Genomic DNA, 14,702 nt, shown 5'->3' with positions numbered 1-14,702 from the left:
CTTCTATAATATGTTTTTCTGCCTTTCTTTTAGAGGTATTCACCCTTTTAAGACATTCAAAGTGATTTCACCTATGGCTGAAATTAAATCATCAGTCGCCTGGCGCAAAATAGATTTTCTGATTGATGGTGTGGCCTTCCCCAGTGTATTTAAGAGGGCCCTGTTGCATCTTAATCTCTCTGACATCTTGTCAGCGCTATGCACAAGGCCTGGAATGACCAAAGGTCCTAGATAATTTTCACTTCGTCCCCCTTGACGGCCCACCTGGAGGATGCCCCTTGACCTCTGTAGGGACAGGAAGAAGAGAGGTTAAAATCCCCTCCCCCCATCCTCCCGCCAATGTTATTAATGTCCCTACCGAGGCAGGTCATAGAGAGGTGCCCTCTCTCCTCCAGGGGGGGGGGGGGGACGAAAATAACTCACGGGTTAGGCCATCAACGGCGAAATCCCAGCGGTCCCGGCTCTTGGTCGATCCTCCTTGACGCCGTCCTGGAGTCCGTGTGTCTGGCCACCGTGCCGCGGTCTAGGATTGTCCGATGACGACTTCCGGCCAGGGGTCGATATGCATGGGTTATCTTGGCATTGTATATTTCAATGCCAGTGGGTTACTTAGTCTCCTCTATTTGCCTTTTAGGACAAAGACCTGGGTTCTAGGGGAAAGGCAAAGAGGAGAAGGGGGATAAGGCTAACAAACCTGAAAGACCCGAGAAGTCAAATAAATCCAGAACCAAAAAAATGCAATATGTGTAATCACTCTATGAGACATAACACCATTGCTCCACATTCAAACCTCAGCCCTTGTAATAATTGAGTCACATGATACTGGGGAGGCAAAACGGCTAATTTGGCACAATTCAGCCATTTATCTTAGAGATGTGCTTCCTTTTGTTGCATTGGTTTAGAGTTGACGATTGTGTTAATTTATGTTGATGGCAAAGTTATACATGCTGTACACCGACTCCTTTACCCTGCATTAAAATGTCATCAGCATTGCCCCATGAAAAGATATCAAAAAATATTTCCGAAAATGGGAAAGTTGTTTTCATATTTGTAAAATAGTGTTTTGGGTCTTTTGATTCACCTTGTATATAATATATATTGTATACATTTAACTGCTTAACAGCAGGGGATGATACAGAACTTCCTAATTAGCAGGGCGGTGCCACATAAGGACGATCTATATCGTTATCAGGATTGTGCTGGCACAGCCAGCATTAGCATACTTGCAACTGCTTGGTGCTCGGACAAGTATTTCGCCCGCTTGAGAAAATGTCATCTCGCGGTGTTTAGATTTTTGGCGGCCAGAAACAGAGCCAATCACAAGCCAGGCGACTCTGCAGTACACCCAGCATCACGTGGTACACTTACATGTCTATAGCAGTGATTGGCTGGCCTGATCAGGTGACCCTGGAATATACTATCACCTGCCCGTGCTGCTCGGATCATTCTCTATCTAGATGCCGTTAGGTATACAGCTGCTGCTGGTCAGGGACAGTGTAAGGAACTGTTTCCTGGACCCTTCCCAGAGTCAAAAACCACTTGTCAGGTTGCTGCTGAACTCTTTCCCGATGCCCAGGTTTTCCACCGGTCACAGTCTGTGGGTCATGATGACATTGTTGACGTAGTGAAAGAAATGTGTAAAGAGGTGTCGGGCGGTCAGGACAGGGCCGGCTCCAGGTTTCAGTGGGCCCCTGGGCGAAAGAGGCTCAGTGGGCCCCTAAGCAGTGAAATGTGGTGGCATTAAAAACGCTGAATCTTAAGATACAAATATTGATATACAACACCCCCCCCATCCCCCTCGGCTCCATTAATTACGTATATACAGCACCCCAGGCTCCATTAATTAATATACACCCCCCAGGCTCCATTAATTAATATACACCCCCCAGGCTCCATTAATTAATATACACCCACCAAGCTCCATTAATTAATATACACCCCCGGGCTCCATTAATCAATGAGTATATATACCCCCCCAGGCTCCATTTATTAATATATACCCCCCGGGCTCCATTAATTTATTAATATATAACCCCCCCAGGGTCCATTAATTAATATATACCCCCTTGAGGCTTCATTAAGTAATATATACCCCCCAGGGTCCATTAATTAATATATGCCCCCCCCCCAGGGTCCATTAATTAATATATACCCCCCCCAGGGTCCATTAATTAATATATACCCCCCTTCCCAGCCTCCATTAATTAATTAAATTCACATTATTAGTGGCCAGAAAAAAAAATAAACGCTAACTTACCTCAAGGGCTGCATGCGATTTCTTCTTCATCTCTTCTGGGGCTCGCCGCTCTTCTGCTACATCTTCAGCACAGCGTCTACTGTGCAGCACCAGGGACGCTGGCGGCATGAAGTCATCACGTCCAGGGTGAGACCTCTGGGGCCCCGGCACTTGCCCGGGTAAGCCGGGTGCTGGCGCCGGCCATGGGTCAGGAGACACGGTTTCAGACAGTAGTGAAGTTGTTGTCAGGGCAGGAAGTCCGAGGGGAGAGCAGACTGAGGGATCGGAGGATGATGAGGTGACAGACCCAAGCTGGGTTGATAGGCCAGGTGAACACAGTGCTTCTGAGACGGAGGCAAGTTCTCGATGAGAACAGGTTGGAAGAGGCAGTGGTGGGGCCAGACGGAGAGGCAGGGCCAGAGCTGGTGCATCAGCGCCAAATGTTTCACGTAGTGAAGCTCTCGTGGCGAGGGCTAGATTTTCGGAAGTCTAGAGGTTCTTTAAAGAAACACCGGATGACCGACGGACTGTGGTGTGCAACCTGTGCCACACCAGGATCAGCAGGGGTTCCACCACTACTAGCTTCACCCCCAGTATGCGCAGGCATATGAATGCTAAACACCCCACTCAATGGAACCAAGGCCGTTCACCTCCGGCCGAGCCCACCACTGCTCCTTCCCCTGTGTCATTTGCTACTTCTGCTAGTCAGCCCCCTGCCAAGGACCCCGGAACAAACACCTCCCGCTCGAAAACCACACCTTCGCCTCCACGATCCTCCGGAGCGTCCACCTTGGTCTCCATGAGCAGAGTTCAGCTGTCTATACCCCAGACGCTGGAGTGCAAGAGGAAATACAGTTCCACCCACCCACACACCCAAGCCCACAACCCCACATCTCCAAATTACTGCGCCTGAAGATGCTGCCTTATAGGCTGGTAGAGACCGAGGCCTTTCGCAACCTCATGGCGACGACCTCCCCTCGGTATTCGGTCCCCAGCTGCCACTTCTTTTCCCGATGTGCCGTCCAAGCCCTGCACCAGCACGTGTCAGACAACATCATCCGTGCCCTGACCAACGCTGCTTCTGACATGGTCCACCTAACCACGGACACATGGACGAGTGCTGTCGGGCAGGGCCACTATATATCGCTGACAGCACATTGGGTTAACTTGGTGGAGTCTGACCCTGGGGTCGCTCATATACTGCCAACGCCGAGGATTGCGTGGCCTACCTCAGTCACGGTCTCTCAGGCCTACTATGCCTCCTCCTTCTCCTCCAACCCCTCCTCCACCTCCTCCTCCGAATTACCATCCGTGGGCATGGAGCCATCAGTCGGTAGCTCTAGGCGCAGCGGCAGTGCCGTCGCTAAGCAACAGCAGGCGGTGCTCAAACTGCTGAGCCTAGACGATAAAAGGCACACCACCCAAGAGCTATTACAGGGCATCACGGCGCAGACTGATCTGTGGCTGGCACCGCTGAACCTGAAGCCAGGCATGGTTGTGTGTGACAACGGCCGTAACCTGGTGGCGGCTCTGCAACTCGGCAGACTGAAACATGTGCCATGCCTAGGCTATGTTTTAAATCTCATAGTTCAGCGGATTCACAAGGCATACCCCAATCCGTCTGTTTTGCTCACGAAGGTGAGCCGCATCTGTGCGCATTTCAGAAAGTCAACCACAGATGCTGCCACTCTCAGGGCAGCTCAGCACCTCCTCCAACTGCCCGCTCACCAACTGTTGTGCGATGTGCCCACGAGGTGGAATTCCACATTAACCATTTTATCCAGAGTTTACCAGCAGTGCAGAGCGATTGTAGACTGCCAGATGTCAACTTCCACCAGAACTGGCAGTCAGGTCAGTCAGCTTCCTCAAGTTTACAATGAGGAGTGGACGTGGATGTCTGATATCTTTCAGGTGCTGAGTAACTTTGAGGAGTCAACACAGAGGTCAGTGGTGATGCCGCCATCATCAACCTCACCATCCCGCTGCTTGGTCTGTTTAAAAACTCTCTGATCAGCATGAAGTCGGAAGCTTTGCGTTCATCACAAGAGACGGGGGAAGAAGATTCCCTTGTTGATAGCCAGAGCACCCTCCGGTCTTTTTCTCAGCGCATATCGGAGGAGGTGGAGGAGGATGAGGAGGAAGAGGAGGCGAATGTTGGCGAGACAGAAGAGGGGAGTATTGCTCAGTCCTTAACTGTTGAGCGTGTATGGGCAGAAGAAGAGGAGTTAGAGGAGGACGAAATGAAGAGTCAGGCCAGTGAGGGGAGAGAATTCTTGCGCGTTGGGACTCTGGCGCATATGGCAGATTTCATGCTAGGCTGCCTATCCTGTGACCCTCGCGTTCAAAGAATTTATTCCAGCACCGATTACTGGGTATTCACTCTCCTGGACCCAGGGTACAAGCAAAATCTTTCCACTCTCATCCCTGGAGAGGAAAGGAGTGTGAGAGTGCATGAATACCAGCAGGCCCTGGTGCACAAGCTGAAACAGTCTTTCCAACTGACACCTTGCTTTCCAACTGGACAAGTAGTGAGGGAGAGTAGGCGAGCAGGCAGCTTGTCCAGCACTAGCAGGGGTACGCTTTACAAGGCCTTTGCCAATTTTTTGTCACCCCAGCAAGACACTGTCACCTGTCCCCAGTCTCGACAGAGTAGGGGTAATCTTTACAGAAAGATGGTGAGGGTGTACGTAGCTGACCATACCATCGTCCTAAATTATCACACAGCTCCCTGCAACTACTGGGCTTCAAAGCTGTACATCTGTCTCGAACTGGCGCTGTACGCCTTGGAGGTTTTTGGCTGCCCTGCCGCTGGCATATTGTCAGAGCGGGTTTTCAGTGCAGCTGGTGGCATCATCACCGATAAACGTACACGCCTGTCGAGTGACAGCGCTGACAGGCTGACGCTTATCAAGATGAATCAAGCATGAATTTCTCATGATTTCCATTCTCCACCAGATGAAAGCAGCTCAATCTGAATAATTCTCATGTATGCACTCCTCCTCCTCATTCTCCCCCTTCTCCTCCTCTTTGTACACTAAAGCAGAGGCAGCTGGCTATTTTTTGCAAGGGCTAACTTGCTCTAGCTATAGTACTATAACTATTTAATTTTTCTGGAGGGCCACCTACCCGGTCCTCTGTTTTGAAAACTTTTTTGGACTGCCACATACAGGTACTCTATGTATTTAATTTTTCTGGAGGGCCACCTACCCGCTCCTCTGTTTTGAAAACTTTTTTGGACTGCCACATACAGGCACTCTATCTATTTAATTTCTCTGGAGGGCCACCTACTCGCTCCTCTGTTTTGAAAACTTTTTGGACTGCCACATACTGGCACTATACAAATTTAATTGTCTTCATAGCAGCCTCCACACGTCGTCTTAATAGCAGCCTCCACATGTCGTCTTTATAGCTGCCTCCATGCGTCGTCTCCATTGCTGCCTCCACACGTTGTCTCCATTGCTGCCTCCACACGTTGTCTTTATTGCTACCTCCACACGTCGTCTTCATTGCTACCTCCACACGTCGTCTCCATAGCTGCCTCCAAAAGTCGTCCACATAACTGTCTCCATACATCGTCCCCTTAGCAAACGAGCTGTGTCCAGCAAAATTTTGGGTTGTTTTAATTGCTTCCACATCAAACTTGTTAACTTTGTCACCACCCTGCTGTGTTATCCACAAAATATACCGCCAAACTTTTATCATTGACCGATATTATTTCAGCGCTACGTACGCATCTGCTTACGTTCCCCTCCCCCACCATAACCAGGCCAATTACTTATAAGAACAGTACTACACTTGATCTTACACAAAAGGTTTTTAGAAATGCTGTTTGTAGCTCCCGTCTGCTTTGAAAATGATAATTTTTTTCATAGTAAACGCTTGGGGCCCCCAGGTTCATTTTGGGTGGGGAGGAGTCGAAAGGCAGGGGCTTGGACAGGCGAAAGCTCACCTGGCAGCGGACCGCCAGCTCTATCCCAAGATCCAACTAACATCATTTTAACTGCAGCAACTTTAATCTACTACTATAGTAGTACTACTATAGCAGTTAAAATGATGTTAGTTGGATCTTGGGATGGAGCTGGCAGTCCGCTGCCAGGCGAGCTTTCGACCTTACTGCCTCCATACATCGTCCCCTTAGCAAACAAGCTGTGTCAGGCAGAATTCTGGGTTGTTTTAACGGCTTCCAAATCAAACTTGTTAACTTTGTCACCACCCTGCTGTGTTATCCACAAAATATACCGCCAAACTTTTATCATTGACCGATATTATTTCAGCGCTACTTGCGCATTTGTTTACATTCCCCTCCCCCGCCATAACCAGGCCAATTACTTATAAGAACAGTACTACACTTGATCTTATACAAAAGGTTTTTAGAAATGCTGTTTGTAGCCCCGCCTGCTTTGAAAATGACCTTCAACCTATAACCTTTTAACTCTAAAATCTATCTTTTCACTCCTCTTTTCACACCTCCTTACATTCACCTCGGGTGCCATAACCATCCCCATTGCCTCCACACGTCGTCTACATAGCAGCCTCCACACGTTGTCACCATAGCTGCCACCACACGTTGTCTCCATAGCAGCCTCCATAAGTCATCTCCATAGTTGCCTCCAAAAGTTTTCTCTATAGCTACCTCCACATGTCATCCCCTTAGCAAGCGAGGCTAATTTTTCGGGTGTTTCACCAGATGCATTATGGAACTTGGTCACTCTGTTGCCGCCATGCTGTGTTATCGACTAAATATACCGTCAACCTTTTGTTCACATAGGAAATCATTTCAGCGCTTCTTGCTCACCTCCTTTGGTTCCTCTCTGCCGCCATAACCAGGCCAAATACTGATACGTACAGTGCTACACGTTATCCTCGCCAAAAGGAATTTTTAAAATACGTTTGAAGCCTGAGTCCATTCGGGGTATGTCGCCATGCCACTCTCTAGCCTACCGCTGCTGCTGCTGCCTCCGCATGCCGTCCCCTATAGTGTCAGGGTCAATTGTTGGGTGTTTTAGATGCCTCGCTCATCACTAGCTAGCACAATATGCAGCAGGAGAGCAGCTGTTGCATGCAGCCTGGTCTCTGCTGCATCTGCCCAATGGGGAGTTTTTTTAACCAGGCAGTTTAACCAATTAACTGCCATAATCGAGCATGATCGTGGCATCTAAGGAAGAGACAGAGGAAACAGGGGAAATGTGGTTTCCTTAAAATGAGTTTATATTTGCTAAAGTAAGTAAAACATAACAAAGCATGTACAAGTTTGGCATTTTATTAATTGTACTACTGTAATATTTTTATTATGTTTATTATACTATAGGTTGAACTGTGTAAAAGCTTTAATAAAATAAAAAAGGGCATTTTTATTTTGTACGGTTGCAGGAAATAAATTTGAACAATCATTCTATTTTTACCATAATAATGAACTTATTTGAATATGCAAGTAGCCCAAAAAACAAGCACTCATATGTCCATGTCAGATAAAAAATAAAAGTTATGTCTTTTGCAAGTTGAACAGGAAAAAACTTTAAAAAGATCTGTGTCTTGACTGCCATTTTCGGCCATGTACTTAAGTGTTCATTTCTATTCCTTATTATATCTCTCAATACAGGATGGATTCCCGAGATGACTTTGATGGTGCTTCAATGACCATAGAACGAGCAGTAGAACTACTTGGAAGTCCAAATGATAAATATCAGACATCTGGAGCAAACTACATACAACATACTTGCTATCAAGATGAGAATGCCAAGAGCTTGGTATGCTTTTCGAACACGTTGAAATAGTAAAGCATAAAGAAAGCAGATAATATGCTGTATATTGATGCACCCACAAGGGCCTTTCTGCTAGAACAGCAAATGAAAAGTGGAGAGATACCCTTAGCAGAATGACAAACTTGATATACCACTCTATGAATAGGGAGCCATTGTTTACAGTTACCTCCAGAGAGAATTATTATTTTTAGTTTTTTCACTTCCATTTTTTACTCACCACCTTCAAAAATCTATAACTTTTTTATTTTTCCACCTAAAGAGCTCTGTGATGGCTTATTTTTTGCGTAACAAATTGCACTTCATAGTGACAGTATTAAATATTCCATGCTGTGTACTGGGAAGCGGTAAAATTCCAAATGCAGTGAAATATCTACTTTATTCTTTGGGTCGGTGCGATCATGGGGATAACAAATTTGTATAGGTTTTAAAATGTTTTTATAAATTTACAAAAATTAAAACCTCCTGTACAAAAATCTTCTGGCGCCAATAACTTTTTCATATTTTGGTGTACGGAGCTGTGGGTGCTATCATTTTTTTGCGGATTTTGATGGCGTTTTTATTGCTATAATTTTTAGGACTGTGCAACCTTTTGATCACTTTTTATTGATTTTTTTTATATTTTTCAAAATGGCAAAAAAGTGCCATTTTCAACTTTCTGTTATGGGGTAAAACACAATGAAAAAACATTATATTTTGATAGATCAGGCATTTTTGGATGCTGCGATACCTAATGTGTTTATGATTTTTACTGTTTATTAATATTTATATCAATTCTAAGAAAAGGGGGGTGATTAGAATTTTTAGGTTTATTTCTTATAATTTTTTTTTTTTACTTTTTTTATTTTTACTTTCACTATTTTTCAGACTAGGTTGTCTGATCGATCCTATCATATGCTGCCATACTACAGTATATATGATGGCAGTATATGGGGATTTGTAATGAATGGGTTAAGACCCGAAGCTGTCATGGCGACTTTTTGCCGCTGCCCGATGACGTCACGCATGAATGCCGCCATCTTTTTTAAGCCACCGGCAGCATTGCCGGCGGCGATCATAGAGAAAACACCCGCAATCAGTGCAAGCACCGATCGCGGATGTTAACGGTAAGCCTTTGCTGCAATATGGAGAGGGTGCGGTTATGGAGAGGGCGCCAGTCGGGAAGGGGTTAAATAGCCAGGTCCTTCCTATGGTTAGACACGCCTCCTGAGGAAGCAGTAAGCCAAGTGCGAGTCGGGCGAGGTTGAGACAGAAGCCAAACAATAAGGTATTTATCTCCATAAAAACAATGTATACATGCTTGTGATAATGGTGTTTACAACTTTAGGAGAACCTTTAACCCCTACGGGACTCAGCCTCTTTTGGTCTCAAGGACGCAGCCCCATTTTTCAAATCTGGCCTGTGTCACTATAAGTGCTTATAGCTTTGGAACGCTATGAGATATCCAGGGGATTTTGAGATTGTTTTCTCATGACACATTGTACTTCAAATTAGTTTAAAAATTTGGATGAAATCTTTTGCGTTTAGTTATGAAAAAAAACTAAATTTGGCAAAAATTTTGCAAAATTCTTTATTTTCAACGTTCTAAATTCTCTACTTTTGATGCAGATAGTCATAGCACCCAAATAAATTCATAACTTACATTTCCCAAATGTCCGCTTTATGTTGGCATGGTTTTTTAAGATTCCACATATTTTACTAAAATGTTATGAGGCTCAGAATTTAGGTATCATTTTTCAAATTTTTTGTAAAATCACCAAAACCCGTATTTAGATGGACCAGCTCAACTAACACGGATTAACACGGAGAGGGCTAAATAATAGCTAGAATAGCGGAGTCAGCTCCGATCACGGGTGTTGCGATAGACAGCTGACAGCCGCTGCTTCTGGTGCCGACTCCGTTCGTGAACCGGTGCCAGAAGCAGGAAGTTATAGTGCGTCCCCATGCGCTTAGCATGTAGCCCCGGGGACATACTATAACGTCCTGGTGCTCCTAGGGGTTAATGAATTAGGAAAAAACACATTCTCCATCAAATACAAACATTTGGGATGCACCACCATTTTTATCAGGTTGATACTGCCAGCTGCTGACAGTGAAAGAGCAGACTAAATCAGTGATGGCGAACCTTTTAGAGACCGAGTGCCCAAACTCCAAACCAAAGTCCATGTAATCATCTCAAAGTGCCAACACGACTAAAATCACACCATACCACTTTATAGGGGACATATAATACTGCTACATGATGACCATTACCACTACAACAAGATAAATACCATCATACTGATAATGAACAGACCACTAAAGAAAGTCCAACATGACTAATTATATCACAAAGCAGGAGCAAGTACAATGGAGAACACTACCCCCATCCAGTGAGGAACACTACCCCCATCCCATGGAGATGGTCCGCGTGCCCTCTCTGGCACGCGTGCCATAGGTTCGCCACCACTGGACTAAATCCTAAAATTATTTTGGAAATATGTTATAGGGGACTCACCACTCCTTCTGGCGGCCCTAAGATACTTAGATACTTAGATACAGTTTATTATCATGTCCAGCAGGTGGCAGTTTCGCATAAAAATGGTGCCTCCTGCTGTTATTGTAATGCTGAACATAGTGGCCCAGATTTATTAAACTGTCCATTCCAGTTTTCTCTCGTACTTTGCACTGAAGCAAATAGTCTTTGGAGATTGTGCATGTATTTAAAAGTGTCTGCAGCAGTTTTGTGTCGCACGGTGTCCGGCAAGATAGAATAAATGTGTACCAAAAGGGTTGTGGCAGTGCATAGTCTGAGTTTGCAATACATTTAATACAGCGACTCAAACAAATTGTCCAGAAAAGTGCAGGGTGCACTAGATAATTAGACCAATGTGCAGTAGTTTTGATAAATCTGGGCCAGTGTCAATGCTACACAGTGGAGGTCATTCACTAAGGGTCCGATTCGCGCATTTTCGTCTGGTTTTCCCGTATTTTTCTGATTTGCGGATTTTGGCCCATGCGATCTGATGTGGCGCATCAGCAGAGGCTTTTTAAAAAAAAAAACGTGTCGCTTGACACGCACTTACCTGCACCAGGAATAGGATAGTGAACTCCAGCGCAGCAGCGACACATCTTCACAAAGCCGAAGTTTACGCTCATTCCCGGGAACAAAGTTTTATATTCCCTCTTTTTTCAGCTAAATGGGTGCGAGCACAACGTGTTACATGGGGCAGAGAACTGTGGGAAGGAGAAAGGAACATCTGCAGACCTGTAGGCCAATCAGCGACCAGCAGGCTTATGTGATGTCACACAGGCTCACAGCCCTATAAAAACTGTCGGCCATTTGCTATCCCGGCATTTTACACTGGATGTGCTGTCTGTAGCGTCTAGCTGCTGCTACTGTAGTGTGCAGTAGCGATTACTGCTCCAATCCCTGGATGTTCTTTGAGGGGGATCTGTATACGCAAATAGCAGTTCTATTTAGTGACAAAATGCAATAGGAAGAAATCTGTTTCAGATTCATGCATCTGCAGTAGCGATTTGTGGACCAATCCCTGGTTGTTCTTTAAGGGGGATCTGTATAAACCCCAAATAGCAGTTCTATTTAGTGACAAAATGCAATAGGAAGAAATCAGTTTCACATTCATGCATCTGCAGTAGTGATTTGTGGACCTCTCACTGGGTGTCAGTTGTGGGGAATCTGTATAACGCAAATTCCCATACCTTTTTGGGGCTATAGTTTAGAGCCAGATTTACGGGGCGAATCCACGTAGTTTATACAGTGATTTTCGCTGTAATTACAGAGTGTCAGTTGTGGGTATCTGTATAACGCAAATTCCCATACCTTTTTGGGGCTATAGTTTACAGCCAGATTTACACGTCAAATCCAGGTAGTTTATACAGTTATTTTCACTGAAATTAAAGTGTCATTTGTGGGGTATCTTTATAACGCAAATTCCCATACTTTTTTTTGGCTATAGTTAAGAGCCAGATTTACCTGTCAAATTCACGTAGTTTATAAACCGCTATGTCAGACAGAAAGGTGGCAGGTGGAGCAGGCAGAGGTCGCAGCACAGTAAGCGGACGTCGCAGCAGGGGTGACTCTGTGAGGCCAGAACTGCCGTTGTCATCTAGCAGCAGTGTGTTGATCTACAACCCAAAGGTTTTTGAATGGTTGACTAGGTCATCCAATGCTCAAATATAACATCTGACAAGAGTACATGGGTTCCTCAAATACAACAATTAGTTGGCATGGCCCAGTAGCAGGTCAGCGGCCCTCACCTGTCCTCAACCAGACTCTGTCCTGTTCCTTTCCCACAGCCAGAGAGCTACTAGGTGGACTGGGCTCAGCGCCACTATTCAGCGAGGACGAAGTGTTTGAGGACAGTCAGCAGCTGCTTGGCAGTGAAGAGGTGGGGAAGACTTCCGCTGCTTCCTGCAATAGGCAGGCTTTGCATACTGACCACCATGAGGAGAGTAGCAGTGACTGGGAATTGCAAATTGACTATGATGTAGCCAATCGCACTTGGGAGCTAGGTGTAGCAGGGGATGCATCAACATCGGGAGAAGAGAGTGTCAGCTTGCGTGTCCGGCAGCGTAGCAGGCAGCAAGTCGCTACTGTGGCCGTGAGTCAGCAGGGTGGCAGCAGTGCAAGGACGGGAGCCAAACGTCCGCGGGGTACAAATCCCGTTTAACAGGTCCAAGTAAGCAGTGGAACAGGGGCTCAGTGAGGCAGTGGAGGTAGTAGTCGCTCAGTGCAGAGTGTTGGTGGTAAAATTACCACCTGGGCGGTCTGGCAGTTTTTTGAAAAGACACCAGAGAAGCCGAGCGTGGGTATATGTCGTATCTGTGGGCAGAAAGTGAAGCGTGGACAGGAAGCTAATGTTGGCACCACGGCCCTGCGCCAGCACATGCAGCGTCACCATCTAATGGCCTAGGAGAAACAGGTGTCAGATGTGGTCCATCCTGCAGGTGCAGCAACAGCAGCAGCACCTAGTGGCACACATGCTGTTTTTTTAGCAAGCCAAGGCTCCACCACCTCTCCCTAAGGGAGGTATTTGTCTTTGACATCATCTCCCGGTCCAGATGCTCCTGCTCCTCACTACGCATGACGCCAGCAATCATTGAGAGAGGCAATTACAAAGAGATTACTCTAAACGTCCAGCCATCCTAAAGTGCAGAAGCTGACCGTGCTCTTGTCCAAGTTGTTGGTACTGCAGTCCCTCCCTTTCCAAGTTGTGGACTCTGCACCCTTCAGATAACTAATGGCTTGTGCCGAACCGAGGTGGAGAGTTTCAAGCCGCAATTTTTTTTCCAAACAGGCAGTGCCAGCCCTTACCTATATGTACAACAGAAGGTGGGCCAGTCCTTGAACTTATCAGTTTCTTCCAAGGTGCATGGCAGTGCGGACTTGTGGAGCTGCAACTATTGTCAGGGCCAGTACATGTCCTTTACAGCCCACTGGGAGAATGTTCTTCCCGCCCAGCCACACCAACAACTTCCACAAGAGAAGGCGCTTTCTCCTCCACGTTGTCAAACTGCTGCTCCTGCGCCAGTGTCCACCTCCTCTTCCTTCTCCACCACCACCTCATCCTCAGCAAGTCCTGCTCCATCATACCACATGTGCATGGCACAGCAGTGTCATGCAGTTCTACACCACGTTTGCCTGGGCGAACAAAGTCACACAGGGGAGGAACCGCTCCGCGTCATGCAACAAGAAATCAATGTGTGGCTTTCTCCGCAACAACTAAAAATCGGAACCATGGTGACAGACAATGGGAGGAACATGGTGTCCATGCTGCACCGAGGAGGGATGGTTTATGTGCCCTGCATGGCGCACGTGTTCAATCTGGTTGTCAGCAAGTTCCTGAAGCCTTCCACCCATTTGCAAGACATTCTAAAAATGGCCAGGGCACTGTACACGCACTTCAGCCACTCTTACAAAGCCAAGCACACCCTCCTCGAGTTGCAGCATCAGAACGGCCTACCCCAACATACTCTGATTTGCGATGTTTCCACCCATTGGAATTCCAGCCTCCATATGTTAGACCGCCCATACGAACAGAGAAAAACCATTAATGATTTTTTGATGATGCAAGCGGACCATAGTATTCCCCTGTGTAACTTTGATGTCAGCCACTGGCATCTCATGCGTGACACCTGCGGTTTGCTCTGGCCCTTTGAAAAACCTGTGTTATTTGTCAGTCCCCACGACTGCGGGATGAATAACATCATTCCACTGCTTCATGTCCTGGAACTCCTGCTGCAAAATCTGTCTGGTCAGGGCACTGGAGAAGTGGAGACTACATCTCATGGCCACATGAGTCCGGTGGGGGCTGAACTGGAGGAGGATGAGGAGGACGACAGTGGAGCACAAGCAAAGTCTGGTGAAATGAGTGTTTTTTTCACTCAGGTAGAGGATCCCAATAGACCACTTGATGCAACTAGCAGAGTTTGCAGTAAAGAAGCTGTCCTGCCGGGCCAGAGCGGGTAGTCAGTGCGGCGTGGGCCATCGTTACCCCAAGGAGAACCCGCTTGTCCACCCGTAATGTGGAGAAACTGACCTTATATCATGGTGCCACTCTGTGGGCTCCTGCTGCTACTGATGCCACCTCCAGACTCTATCATTGTGCCACTCTGCAGGCTCCTGCTGCTGCTGCTACTGATGCCACCACCACACTATATCATTTTGCCACTTTGCGGGCTCCTGCTGCTGTTGCTACTGATGC

General features: G+C 46.6%; 1 protein-coding gene across 1 annotated transcript in view; it reads left to right on the top strand.

The window, feature by feature from the left end:
- Positions 1 to 14,702, top strand: part of PKP1 (plakophilin 1) — a 287,100-nt gene that overhangs the window by 58,141 nt on the left and 214,257 nt on the right. Inside the window, exon 4 of the mRNA XM_072137242.1 lies at positions 7,836 to 7,983. Coding sequence (XP_071993343.1) covers positions 7,836 to 7,983 — 148 coding nt within the window. The remainder of the gene's footprint in view (positions 1 to 7,835; positions 7,984 to 14,702) is intronic.

Source organism: Engystomops pustulosus, chromosome 2, assembly GCF_040894005.1.
Source record: "Engystomops pustulosus chromosome 2, aEngPut4.maternal, whole genome shotgun sequence".
In the NCBI taxonomy this organism is placed as follows: Eukaryota; Metazoa; Chordata; class Amphibia; order Anura; family Leptodactylidae; genus Engystomops; species Engystomops pustulosus.
This window is presented reverse-complemented; position numbering and strand designations above follow the sequence as displayed.